This window comes from Halichoeres trimaculatus, unplaced genomic scaffold, assembly GCF_033239565.1.
Source record: "Halichoeres trimaculatus isolate MK-OKI-2021-1 unplaced genomic scaffold, fHalTri1.1 fHalTri1_scaffold_1, whole genome shotgun sequence".
Lineage (NCBI taxonomy): Eukaryota > Metazoa > Chordata > Actinopteri > Labriformes > Labridae > Halichoeres > Halichoeres trimaculatus.
This window is the reverse complement of record NW_027437179.1, coordinates 36,645,224-36,657,800: the sequence shown is the minus strand read 5'-3', so window position 1 is coordinate 36,657,800 and position 12,577 is coordinate 36,645,224. Positions and strand designations below refer to the sequence as shown.

The following is a 12,577-nucleotide window of genomic DNA, read 5'->3' as shown; positions in this document are numbered from 1 at the left end:
ATAGCAGAGAGTACAAAGCATTTCTACCCAACATAGCTCAAAAACAAACAGCAATGGAAAGTGTAGGCATAGGTGTTTGTGGCAAACAGTCAGGGATTACAATATACACAAAGAAAACAAAATCGAAACTTAACAACCGTTTGCAACTGACTCATCAAACCACAAACCTTTTAAGATGCAGATAGAAACATTAAATTTCTCCCAAATACATCTCACTGAGTGAAATATATTAGATGAACCTTTGATTTTTAGACTGTGCTTCAATTCAGCATTCATATAAACAAGTTTCGACATTTCTCTCTCATTCGGTTTTGATCACACTGTTAATGTTGCTGCTCAAATTGATCTCTGATGTCTGGTTTGTCTGATTTGTCTGAGATCCTTGATTCTCTCCTGTGCGTGTAGTAAACCGGCTCCAGATCTTAAGGTACGCCAACCTAATCTTTTGGATTTTGAAGGCATACACAACAGGGTTCACAGCTGAGTTTACATGAGTTAACATAATGCCGATATAGACAGCTATGGCTGGTACAACACTCGACCCACTGAAGTGGTCGATGCAGTTCATGATGTGGAGAGGAAGCCAGGACAGGGCGTACAGAGCCACGACCAGAGACAAAGATCCAGCCAGCTCTTTCTCTTTCTTCTGGTCATTCTGGGACTGTCGTTTGAGACTTTTGCCTGGTTTTTCTCTGAGGTTTCTTTGAGTTTTACAAAAGATGAAGCCGTAGAGAACAGACATGATCAGCAGAGGTATCAGGGTGCAGACAAAGAAGCTGAAGTAAACCAGATAGGACATGGGGATCACTGCTATGAACTCGCAAAGAGCAGAAAAGTTGCCTTTGTCTGTTGAAGGTTTTGGGTTGTGCCATCCAAGCATGGGAGCAAAACTGAGGGGAACTGCAACAAGCCAACATGCTGCAACCACAAGCCGAGTGTGTCTCTGTGCTACTGATGTTTTGTACCTAAAGACAAGAGGTAATGATTTATAATAAGGTTTATGTATTCACATGGTTTCATGTCAAAATAAAAATTCAAAGAAGCCCAAAAAAAAGACCAAGAAAACAATCAGAAAAATTTGACCTTGGATTTCCTCCTTTTTTTTTTTTCTTTTTTTTTTTTGCAAAAATAGGAGTAGAGAAAGAATATCCTCACCTGAGAGGGATGTAGACCCGGAGGAATCGATCCACTGCTATGGCCACTAGAGACAAAGCTGACACCACAGTGAACAGGATGACCAAACAGCTGAGGAAGAGACAGCCGTAGAAAGAAGTCTTCACTCGTCTGTCCACCAACAAAGCCACTGGTATGGTCACGCAGCCCACCATGAAGTCAGCCACAGCCAGAGATCCAATCAGGCAGAAAGTAGGCTGCCTGAAGATCTTGCTGATCCACAGAGCCACAATCACCAAAACATTACCAAAACAGCAGCAAACAGCTATGAACACCTCGAGCACGGTGTACGTCACTGCTGCTGCTTCCATCGTTCTTTTAATCCAGTAAATGTTCGGAGATCGCTCTTGTTGTATGTCCTTAAATAACTCTGAGCTCAAGTGTACAATTATCAGGAAGTCCTCAGCCTGACAGCACTTTTTAGACAAGAGTACACCAACACCTCTGCAGGCATCATATACAATCTAACCGTATAGCTGCGGTGGTTAGCAATGGCTGTGAACAGATGAGTTAATTGGATGGGACAGAGGAAACCTCAAAACCACATCCTTAAAAGAACACACTGCCTTACTTCTAAACAGAATTATCCATGGTGAAGGTGTTGTCTTGTTAATGAAGTTCAAGTGAATGGTTCAGTCTAGGACTGGGTGATACAATCCCTTGGCTAGTATGTTTACCTGTAATTCAAGTACCAGTAGTACAGTAGTGACTGTGGTGCCATGTAGGTGAAGCCCCCTTCCACTGCGCAATGTGACATTGAAATGAAATATTTTTAATATAATTTTTTACATCCAAATCAGGTCTCCTGAAGGTGCAGAATGAAAGTTTTTAATACATCTTTTTCGGATGTTGTATGGAGGTCAGATTAACGTCTAAAAAGGTCTACTAATGACATTTGAATGTTTGGATCTATTTTGAACGTCTGATTGATGTCTACCCTGAGTTAGCTCTTACGTTAGCTCTGCTTGGTAGATGACTTGCAGGACATAACCAGGATTCACTGATGTTATATATTGCCAGCATCGGGCTGTCAGTAGTGCTACATATGGACGGCCACTGAACTACTGTACGAACTGACAGTTTGCTTGTTGTGACGTTAGCCTACGGATACATTGTAGCACCGGGCTGCTATTAGCTTTATATTTAGCCGGCTACTGATGTATGATATGAGCGGTGAGGGTATTGATAGGTGCTTGTCAAAGATAAGGTAAACATACTTCTTCAAACTTGTTTACACGTCTGTTGAGTATTAAAAAAATGTAAGAACACTTTAACCTAGTTACTATGCCAACCACAGCTGTATGTCATTTCCTTGCAAGAAGAAGGAAGTCAAATGTGTCAAGCACTCAACTATAAATATTCTTCTTGTTAAGCCTGACACCTACTCTAAAGAGATGAAAAAAGACAGATGAAAGCATGCAGCTATGTGGAACTACAGTTCTTTGACCTGAGTCAAAGAACTGAGTCAACCCCCCTGTTTTGGACTGGGTTCATCTTAGTGTCTCTCCCTCCAACGCTGATGTAAGGGAAGATAGTAGATGCATTTGATCAGAAAATAACCAGAACCCCCTGCTGGTTTTTTAAATATGCTCCAGCTTGATGAACCAGACATTCTCATTACATCCTGGTCTTAGAACAGTTATAATTTATGACTTCTATTAAAAAGAAAGTATAAAACTCTAAAGTGATGGTGTGTTAGTGCAGGTTAAATTGTGAGTCATTAAGCTGTGACACAAACTATGAAACAGCTTTTTGTGTATAGGTGAGAACCGGGTTAGCTGTCACACTTTTTACTTGGGTGGGAATTACTTATCATCCAAAACAACTAATAGTCATTCCTACATTTAATCAAAGATTAAGGAATTGGCTTGAAATGTATATTCCTCTCATTTTCCAACCCATGTTAACAAGAAGGTAATAAACTATCAAATACACTCTTATACATTGAATGTGGGGATGGTTGTCACAGAGTTTGAGGTTGTTGGTCACAGTGTTATCTTAATTGGAAAATTTTATGAAAAAGGTAGGCAAGCAGAATGAAATTAGAAAGTTTAATTGCACTGAAATGTTGACAATTGCAAAACTTAATACATCTTAACACAAAATGAACAAGGACCATTAACAGGAAACACATCTATAGACCAACCGACTAAATATATATAGAATAGAACTTTATTGTCATTGTAACAAGTACAACGAAATTGAAGTAACAGCAGCAATCAAGAAAACAAAAGTAAGAAAGTGTAAAGAAAGTGCTTAAAGGTCCATGAGAAAATAGATGATGACAGCTTGTCCATCATTGTCCAGTCAGCCAGTCTCCACCTCCACAGGGTCCAGGACTGAGTTTCTTCAGCAGTCTGTTCAGTCTCTGTCTCCTGGATCCTGTCTGCTCACAGCAGGCGAAGTTCTTCCAATGTGGCGTTGGTGTCCAGTGTTAGCTCCATTAGCCATGTCTGTGAATAGCATGTTGCTTGATCTCAAATTGATCTCTGTTGTCTGGTTTGTCTGGTTTGTCTGAGATCCTTGATTCTCTCCCTTGTGTGCAGAAAACCGTCTCCAGATCTTTAGGTAGGCCGACCTAATCTTTTGGATTTTGAAGGCATACACAACAGGGTTCACAGCTGAGCTTACATGAGTTAGCATGATGCCGATATAGACAGCTATGAGTGGTACACCACTCGACCCACTGAAGTGGTCAATGCAGTTCATGATGTGGAGAGGCAGCCAGGACAGGGCGTACAGAGCCACGACCAGAGACAGAGATCTAGCCAGCTCTTTCTCTTTCTTCAGATGGCTCCGGGACTGTCGATGGGCACCACAACCTGGTTTTTCTCTGAGGTTTCTTCGAGTTTTACAAAAGATGAAGCCGTAGAGAACAGACATGATCAGCAGAGGTATCAGGGTGCAGACAAAGAAGTTGAAGTAAACCAGATAGGACATGGGGATCACTGCTATAAACTCGCAAACAGCAGAGAAGTTGTCTTTGTCTGATGAGGGTTTTGGGTTGTGCCATCCAAGCATGGGAGCAAAACTGAGGGGAACTGCAACAAGCCAACATGCTGCAACCACAAGCCGAGTGTGTCTCTGTGCTACTGATGTTTTGAACCTAAAGACAAGAGGTAATGACTGATAACTAGGTTTATGTATTCACATGGTTTCATGCCAAAATGAAATACAAAAAAGCCAAAAAAAAAAAGAAGAAGAAGAAGAAAAGAAAACAATCAGAAAAATTTCACCCTGGATTTGCTTCATTTTTTCTGCAAAAATAGGAATAGAGAAAGAATAACCTCACCTGAGAGGGATGTAGACCCGGAGGAATCGATCCACTGCTATGGCCACCAAAGACAGAGTTGACACCACAGTGAACAGGATGTCCAAACAGCTGAGGAAGAGACAGCCGTAGAAAGAAGTCTTCACTCGTCTGTCCACCAACAAAGCCACTGGTATGGCCACGCAGCCCACCATGAAGTCAGCCACAGCCAGAGATCCAATCAGGCAGAAGGTAGGCTGCCTGAAGCTCTTGCTGATCCACAGTGCCACAATCACCAACACATTACCAAAACAGCAGCAAATAGCTATGAACACCTCGAGCACGGTGTACGTCACTGCTGCTGCTTCCATCGTTCTTTTAATCCAGTGAATGTTCGGAGATCACTCTTGTTGTGTGTCCTTAAATAACTCTGAGCTCAAGTGTACAATTATCAGGAAGTCCTCAGCCTGACAGCACTTTTTAGACAAGAGTACACCAACACCTCTGCAGGCATCATATAAAATCAAACCGTATAGCTGCGGTGGTTAGCAATGGCTGTGAACAGATGAGTTAATTGGATGGGACAGAGGAAACCTCAAAACCACATCCTTAAAAGAACACAATGCTTTACTTCTAAACAGAATTATCCATGGTGAAGGTGTTGTCTTGTTAATGCAGTTCAAGTGAATGGTTCAGTCTAGGACTGGGTGATAAATCCCTTGGTTAGTATGTTTACCTGTAATTCAAGTACCGGTAGTACAGTAGTGACTGTGGTGCCATGTAGGTGAAGCCCCCTTCCACTGCGCCATGTGACATTGAAATGACATATATTCAATGTAATTTTTGACGTCCAAATCAGGTCTCCTGAAGGTGCAGAATGAAAGTTTATATAACATCGTTTTCAGACGTTGTATGGAGGTCAGATTAATGTCTAAAAAGGTCTACTAAGGACGTCTGAATGTTTGGATCCATTTTGATCATCTCAATGACATCTAGATTTGGTCTGAAAATGATGTCCGAATGCAATGTCCAAAAATGGTCAGATTTAGATGTCAAAATTGGTATCCATTTTGCATGTTGCTCTGACGTCTAGATATACTCTTCGACAGACCAGTGGGTAGTGAGTGTGGTGTTTGGGGGAATTCTGAGGTTTTGGAGGTGGGGGCTGACCTCCCTGCTGGTCTGGAGGCTATTTCAGGCCTGTGTAAGGAAGTGTCTCTCCTCTTCACCCAGAGCCACTGACCTGTTCAGCTGCACCTGAGAGAGCTTTGATGGCTGGCCTTGAGCCTTGGCTCTGAATTCCCAGGTCCTTTAGCAGTGTGGTGGTTGACCTGTCTACAAAGCCTCTGCAGCCAACTTCCACCGGGCATCTTTTAGCTTTCCAGTCGTGCAGCAGAGCATCAGCTGCCAGCTCAGTGTATCTAAGGCTCTTGCATTCATAGGCCTCCTCATTGCATCCTGTCAAAACATTGTGAGCTCTATGATGAATGCAGTGTGGAGTAATATGGACCAGGGCTCAAGGTCTGGTTTGAGGTTCATAATGGCTATCTCTGCAGAGAAGCAGAGCCTTTGGTTTAGATCTGTCGCCAACCCCTAGTCTTGTACCCCTCCCCGCTGGCCATAGTCGGACCTTACCCTGACCTTGGCCCCCTTGCAGGAAGGGCATTGATGTTTAACCATTTGGTTTCTGGGGAGGCTGCTGGACACTTGAGCGCCTGATTGTAGTGCCAGGTGAAACGGCCTTGTGTCAGGCTTGTCAGGTTTGCTGGAGATGGGCAGAGCAGGCAAGTAGGGTCTTCTCCGTATCATTTGTAGATTTTTTTTGGGAGGTATGGTAAGACACTGAAGGATGGAGCTGGTCTAAAATGCTTTCATGCCTCCCAGGAGACAACTCCCAGGAGACAACTTTATGTTAAATGAGTGATGGTGAAAACGGCATACTGGTTCAACCTGCCCAGATCACTTTGGACCAGGTTTTGCTCCACAACCACAATGCTGAGGCCAGTCAGAACTGGTGTGGATATTTTTGGAACATTAATTCTAGTTCTGAAAATCCAAAGAATAACTAATACACAGTTTTGTTTTACATGTAGACCACTTTGGATCAGGCCCTGATCCAGTTTCCCAGATCTAAACTGAATTGTTTTAGAGAGCCTATACTGTCTCTTTAACACAGTTTCAGAACAGGCAAGCTTTTATTTCACTTGGAAAAATGCAAAATTCACTGAATTTCAGTCACATGAGGATGATTGATCTGTTTATTTTGGCATCCAACAAACACAATGAAAGTATTTGTAACATGCAGTACCATAAAAAAAAGGTTTTATGCCAAACGCAGCCACTTATATTTCAGAAGTCTTCCCATAAACTCCCTCATCTACATGATTCACTGTCAGGCTGATATTCACCTTCGCTGTATGTATGGATGAACATTTTTATTTAAGTGCTTTTCTAAATACTCAAAGAGGCAGTAAAGCAGACTAAAGCTTGGGAATCAGAGAGAAAAATGAACTAGCCAGGTATAGCAAGTCTGAACAGGTTGGTGTTGAGAGCAGATATAAAAGCAGAAAGCACCTGGAGAGATCTAATGAAGTAAAAAAAAAAAAAAATAGAAAGGAACAGGAACAGAAACGGAGAGCCTCATATGCAGTCACCTCCTACTGGTAAAGTAACAACCTGACACCGACTTCAGTGAAGAGGGATTGTAGACATTTGGCGCCATCCAGTGGTGAAGAAAAAGAAACACACTCTATGTGATTGAGTGTAATTGTTTCACATGTAACCTGGGTTTAGTTATCACGATGTCCTGATTATACAATCTTCTTTACCTGCCAACAATCAGTGAAAGACGATCTAAGACACTGGAAGCAGCAGAATAAATGATACACAAAGTGCAAACATGACAGAAACCATATATCACCCTGGTAATATAAAAAGCTAGGAGAGGTCTGCGGCTTGAAAAATAAACTGTGTTAATATACTTTTTTACAACAAGAAACCCTGTACCTCTGAATGCAGTATTTCCCTCCTCAGTACAGTAGATAGAAAACACACCTTGACCTTGTTGAGTGCTTTTATTTTCTCCAACTTTGAATTGAGAACCTAATAGTTCTTGCCACTTGTTTTTTCTTTTGCTTTAAAGTTAAAACAGTGATTGTGGTTCAACAAAAATTGGTATCACATAAAAAATATTTTTGACAGAGCTCCAACAAGTATCATATTGTGTGATCAATGATAAGTCAGGGCTACAAGTGTTTTTCAATGTTTGCAATCTTGACCTCAGACAGTGTAAAAACCCAGAGGCCAGTTGTTCAAAAGTAATCCAATCGGATTTTGGTCATTGAATTAGGGTAAATTCTGATAAATGGGTTCTTTCAAAGGGAAAGAAGAATTTCAAAATTGGATTAGATCCTGTAATCTAATCCTAGTTTTAATCTGGATCTAACATTCAGTTTGTGTTGTTCAGAACTTTTCAGTAGAATTTGGATCACTTCGATCCAAAAAACAGGATTATCCTGATCCTAACAGGGGGTAGGATTTTAAGGTGGATTTCAGGAAGAAAATGTAGTTAAACTTTAAATTGTGCAAATTTTGTTTTATTTGACCAATTTTAGTTTCCATACTTTGATTTTAATTTGAACTTGAATTATTTAACCTTTAGACTGATAAAGTAGATACAGTAAACTTAGGCTACCAATGGAGCCTTTCAGTATGGTGAGGTAAAAACAAAGAGAAACTGAATGAGTAGAAGTACAGATACTCCTGGCAGAGGAACAAATCAAGCTGACCAAACTGCAAAAAAAAAAAACAGAGAAAAACTTCTAAAACTTTCTAAAGCAGAGCTTAGAAATGCTGGACTCTCCTTCACAGATGAAGAGGAACCCTTAACCTTTATTTCTTTTTGCTAATTATTGGACATGTTGCCTCTTTTAAATTGCACACATTCTTAAAATATCCACTTTGTATTTTTATGTATATTTGTTATTTGTTGTGGCTCAGATGAGGGGTCATAAAAGAAATCAAACATGTAAGTAGATGTTTATGTTATTTTTGTTTGTCTCTTAAAATAAAAAAAACAAACATCTACAATGACCCCATTTTGGCTTTTCTACCTGTTGTTCTTTACAAAGCTGGTAGCCCACACTATGATATATTGTCCCATTTAGAGCACTATAATCCTGATTTAGTCATCTTAAAACCTGTGTATCCAGATCATGGTGAGCCAATCCAATGTTGCCTTGAAAAACAAGCACAAAACTGAGACAGATTACCTGATCCTGGATGGCAAGAAATGGGATTTCCAAATCTGTCTCTTTTTGATCCGGATTAAATTCTCTGAACAACTGGCCCCAGAAGTGAGAGCCCAGTTTCTGGTACAGTACCTCAGCTGAAGTCTGTAGGAAGGACAGAACAGAAGGCAAACTTAAGAGTTGTTCTATAAATTCAGGTTGCTCAACAGTCTGAATCAACCAGTGACACCATCATCGCCTTTGCCTCACTACTTGTATGAGTGGTGAGGGTCCTGGTATTTGGTTGCCAGAGATAAAGTAAACAACAAATACTTGAACAAATTTATTTGCACATCTGTTAAATATTTTAAAAAGTTAGAAAAACTGGAACCACGATAGCGATCACACCAACAGAGACTTGTTAAATTTGCCATTTCCTTGCAAGATAAGGAAGTAAAAATGTGTCATGTACTCTACTATAAATATTTTTCTTCTAATGCCCAACACCTACACCTTAAAGAACTGAAAAAAAAATCTTGTGCCAACCACAGAAGGCACAGAAGTGCTATCACTGTCTTACAGTCAAGTTACAGTTGTTGTATACGAGTTTACAAATGTTTTATTTTAAAATGGCTCATATACATTAAGAGGTTATTAAAAACATTAAATGCAGAGAAAAGTATAAATAGTTGTTACATTTTTAAAGAAAATGTGCTGCCATAAAAAATTGTTAATGTGGACAATGTGAAGTCATCTAAGGTTTTGTTAACTGACTGGATGTCGGGTCAAAGCATGACAGCTTCAGAACAGGACTCTGGTTCAACACATTGTTTGACAGCCGCACATGGAAGTTGTGTTTCGTCTTCTATTGTATAGTATTTTTTTAATACTTCATAAGTGAAGGGCAGAGCACTTGAGTCATTTTATGTTCTGTATTTGCAGCTTTTTACAATGTTCAAGGAAGGGTGATAGATTAAATCTACCAAAAGAGGTTTGTATGAAGCGTGGTCTTTAAGTACACTGAACCAGTGAGTGTACAAGTGCCAAAAACTGTTTTAAAAAATATCCACACTGGTTCTTTGAGTGAGCTAAACCAATAACTTAACAGCAACAATGATGTTATTCAAAGTCTAACACAAACATAACCCACAACAGAGGTAGAGGTGGAGTACCATTTCTTGGAAAGCCAATCAGAGCCAGAGTTCAGGTAGGCGGCTGTTAGTGTTACATACCTGGACGTGCTGCAACCAGCCAGACAAGTGAAGAAGAAACATTTCTCAAAAACACACATCACTACAAAGCTTGTGGCCAAAAACATAGATAATGCTGTTGAAGGCACCAGCACTTCTTAGTAAACCCAACAATTACTTTCATTGTTATCACATTAACAAAGTTATAACTCTTACTACTTTATGTACTTTTTTTGGGGAAAGTAATTTTCACTACTAACATTTTTTCAGTTATTTCCCCAAACACTGAGTCCCATCTGTGCCAATATTACAGGTTATTTCGTCAAAGTCTCTAAGACAACATCACGACAGCTGACAAGGTTAGAAGTGAGAAGACAGATCTGCGTTTTTCTCTGCTGAAAACGATTTCTGTGATTGATTTTGTAGTGATAGTGGACACTGGAGCCTAACTGTCTGACAGAAAAAGGACAGAAGAGCAGAGGAAAGATAAACAGGACAGTGATACAGCACAAGCTAATAGCTAAAAGGACTGAGCTAAGCATTAATGTTAATGTTTATTCCAACCCACATGCAGCAGTTATTCTGCAGTGGTCTGTTCAAACTTGAGAGTCTATCAATAAAATGAAGAGTGAGGTTACGTTAGCTCTGCTTGGTAGATGACTAGCAGGACAAAACCAGGATTCACTGATGTTACACATTGCCAGCATCGGCTGTCAGTAGCGCTACATATGGACAGCCACTAAACTACTGTTCAAACTAACAGTTTGCTTGTTGTGACGTTAGCCTACGGATACAACGTAGCACCGGGCTGCTATTTGCACTATATTTAGCCGGCTACAGATGTATGGTACAAACTTACAACATCTACTTGTTGTCACGTTTCAAACAACAACGCTATGTAGCTGCACTGATAAATACCTTACCTCATCTTGTTGTATCCAAACTGATTTTCTGACTAACAGACTTTATGGCAATATGGTGGTGGTTGACAGAAAGACGATGGTCTATCTATTGTCTCTAATGAACAACATGTCCCATCCCTTTCAGAAGACTTTTTACCTTTATGTTAGATGACAGATTTTTTCTTGGTTTCTCTATGTGATTCTATTTGATATATCCTTATCGTAATGTTTCCAACTAGACACTAAATGTTTGCTGCTGTAGCTCTATGAATTTCCCCACTGTGGGACGATCAAAGGCGTATCTTATCTTACACCTCCAAGTGTCAAGCTGCATATTCACCTCCAAGCGTCAAGCTGCAAGGGAAGTCCATCATTTGAAGTTTTACAGAAAGACGGTTCATAATGTTTCATAACAGAGAGAGCAAAGCGTTTTCCCCCAACATAGCTTAAAAACAAACAGCAGTAGAATAGGCATAGGTGTTGATGGCAAGCAGGCAGTCGGTACATTTACATGCACGCAGCGGTCTGACTAAGGTCATGGCCCAATCGAGAAGTTACAGCGGTGGGTCTAGTCTTGTCGGCACATACATACATGCAGAAAAGACAATCGGACATCTGGTTGAGAACATCTCACTTTGTTTTTATAGGCGGCGCTGTGTCTTTTTTTGATAAGTGAAGTTGCTGGCGTGTTGAACTTGTTTTGGTTCACCCGAAGAGGAAGCAACATTCCAACTACAATTGCTGAGATGGTTGCAGCTGAAGTTCTCTCTGATTTTAAGTAAGTGTTGTTTGTTGTATAGGGACTGTAAGTGCGAAGTGACCCTATTCATCGTAATGATCTACTTCCTCTTATGACTAAATGCCAAGATGTACCGAGACCTGCCGAGTCCTGCTGAACCCAAACATAGTCTGATAGCAATCACAGTATCTAGGTGTGTCTTTTAAGATATGCTTAGTTCAATCTCGGTCTGACTAATCTGTTTCCATGCATATTCATGACACAGGGTAAAACCAAGGTGCCTCAAGGAGCCTGCCTTGGGCCACTTCTATATTTAGTTTTTACCCATGATTTTTCTTTCGTACTAAAAAACAAATGCTTGTAATGCAATGTATGCTGATGATTTCACTATTTATCTGGCTGAATCATCAAATGAAGCTTTCAATGGCCACTTGGCTTCAGAAATGAAACCAGTTAATGGCTGGATGTGCAGTAATAACTTTATATTGAATGTATCAAAAACTACAAGTATGGTATTTGGAACTAGAAAAGCACTCAGAGTGCGCAAATTTCTGCCAAGCATATTGTGATTGTCACACAACACTTTAGTCCTACTTTAATGTTATACTCCCTTTCAGCAGACTGCCTGCTACATTTTGGTGTTAGTTGCAGGTTTGTAGGATCATTTGTTACCTGACAGTGTTGAAAATTATGATGACCCAGTACATATTTCATGTTCTGGATCTTTGTATCCAGAATATTGCCAGGATCTGGATTGTACTTTTACATCTGTCAGAAATTATGGTGACCTTAATTGCAAAGCAGTCCGACCATTTATGGTGGAGTTGTATACACATATGGTGAAAACGGCCCTATCTCACAATGATAAAGAATCCTTTAAAAAAGTTCTTGATCCAGACGGTGAGCCAGATCACCTCCAAAATTCAATCACTTCTTCCATATTCTATTTTGAAGATTTCCTGAAAATATCATCAAGATCCGTCCATTAGCATTTGAGTTATGTTGTGAGATAATAAGTTGTACACTATGGTTGACTCCCAGGCTTGACCCTAATATGAGAAGCACAATAAGAGAACAAGTGGAGGAAGTCAAAC

The 12,577-nt window shown here is 40.2% G+C and overlaps 2 protein-coding genes across 2 annotated transcripts; both read right to left on the bottom strand.

Annotated features, from left to right (window-relative positions):
* Positions 1–301: 301 nt before the first annotated feature.
* Positions 302–1,484, bottom strand: LOC141789513 (adenosine receptor A1-like). The gene is made up of 2 exons (XM_074668941.1): positions 1,156–1,484; positions 302–965 (listed from the first exon to the last, which is right to left on the bottom strand). Exons 1-2 carry the CDS (start codon positions 1,482–1,484, stop codon positions 302–304), a joined length of 993 nt encoding a protein of 330 aa, XP_074525042.1.
* A 1,070-nt stretch (positions 1,485–2,554) lies between these two features.
* Positions 2,555–4,794, bottom strand: LOC141789502 (adenosine receptor A1-like). Its single transcript, XM_074668930.1, has 3 exons — positions 4,466–4,794; positions 3,645–4,279; positions 2,555–2,559 (listed from the first exon to the last, which is right to left on the bottom strand). Exons 1-3 carry the CDS (start codon positions 4,792–4,794, stop codon positions 2,555–2,557), a joined length of 969 nt encoding a protein of 322 aa, XP_074525031.1.
* Between the last annotated feature and the right edge of the window lie 7,783 nt (positions 4,795–12,577).

What these genes read in the sequence shown, in the direction of transcription:
- LOC141789513 (XM_074668941.1), bottom strand. Translation starts at nt 1,484, where the DNA reads ATGGAAGCAGCAGCAGTGACGTACACCGTGCTCGAGGTGTTCATAGCT. An exon ending in CGGGTCTACATCCCTCTCAG is followed by an intron (nt 966 to 1,155) that starts GTGAGGATATTC and finishes TCTTGTCTTTAG; the next exon opens with GTACAAAACATCAGTAGCAC.
- LOC141789502 (XM_074668930.1), bottom strand. Translation starts at nt 4,794, where the DNA reads ATGGAAGCAGCAGCAGTGACGTACACCGTGCTCGAGGTGTTCATAGCT. An exon ending in CGGGTCTACATCCCTCTCAG is followed by an intron (nt 4,280 to 4,465) that starts GTGAGGTTATTC and finishes TCTTGTCTTTAG; the next exon opens with GTTCAAAACATCAGTAGCAC.